The sequence below is a fragment of the Volvox carteri genome (assembly GCF_000143455.1).
Source record: "Volvox carteri f. nagariensis unplaced genomic scaffold VOLCAscaffold_1044, whole genome shotgun sequence".
Taxonomy (NCBI): domain Eukaryota; kingdom Viridiplantae; phylum Chlorophyta; class Chlorophyceae; order Chlamydomonadales; family Volvocaceae; genus Volvox; species Volvox carteri.
In genome coordinates, this window is record NW_003308427.1 from 2156 (window position 1) to 3084 (window position 929).

General features: G+C 55.7%; 1 protein-coding gene across 1 annotated transcript; it reads left to right on the top strand.

Moving 5' to 3' along the window:
- Positions 1-27: 27 nt before the first annotated feature.
- Positions 28-927, top strand: VOLCADRAFT_108794 (uncharacterized protein; the record flags this gene model as incomplete). The annotated part of the gene is made up of 4 exons (XM_002959862.1): positions 28-127; positions 220-276; positions 376-470; positions 674-927. Exons 1-4 carry the CDS (start codon positions 33-35, stop codon positions 925-927), a joined length of 501 nt encoding a protein of 166 aa, XP_002959908.1. The 5' UTR covers positions 28-32.
- Between the last annotated feature and the right edge of the window lie 2 nt (positions 928-929).

Genomic DNA, 929 nt, shown 5'->3' on the forward strand with positions numbered 1-929 from the left:
GTGTGTGTAGCACGTTCTAAGCGTCCACAGGAATGACGAGCGTCGTGCGCGCCGGAGTGATCGCAGTGCTAACCGCAGCCTTCATTGCCCTGATAAGGAGCACAAGCGCCTCCTGCAATTATGAAATGTAAGAATCCGCGGGTGGCTGCGAGCTGTCGGTTGCTTCGCTGCCTGCGAATCCGACCTCGCCCGCAAACCACTTCGCTGATCGATATGCAGATGGATTGTCGACCAAGCGGACTCCAACAATGGAACGGCACTTATTGGCTATGGCGGGTGAGCTCCGCCGGTAACAAGAATCAGCACTTTCCGACACCACGCTTCATCGCTGCAAACATCATCTAAACAGGTTTAATCCACCACCTTGCTTCGCAGATACATCTACATTTTCAAAAGCCGCGACCTGAAAAAAGCCCATGAAATAATTGACCTCGGCGGTGAAGTGTCTCGGCTCTGCTTCCAGCAAACAGGTATGTTTTCATGAATGGAAGTAGCTGAAAAGAATGACAAGTCGGGTGTCGGCTTCCTCGAAGCCGAAAAAAGGGCGGGCCCCCCTGCATCCACACAGGCCGGTATGAGCTATGAGGGGCCACCTCTCACGAACTCGCGTTCGACCCCCAACTCGCTAGTCTGTACTTCCAACATCTTCCCGATGCGAGTGCAACCCATGCAGCTCTGCTGGCGGCGACGCATTCTGCACTGCAGAGCGCCGTGGAGCGGTGCAGTGATGAGGCCGCCTGTCCCCGCTGTGGTTCCTCAGGATGTTGTGCTGGCTTTTCTCCTATCCCCATCACGGTCCTGCTGGGACAAACCCATGGCTATCAGCCTTCCCCAACTGATCTGCATGCACTGCCGTGCACCTTTCACCATTCGGCCAACCGCTGTCGACTGCCTGCCGGATACAGCAACCTCATGGGACCCGTGTGATT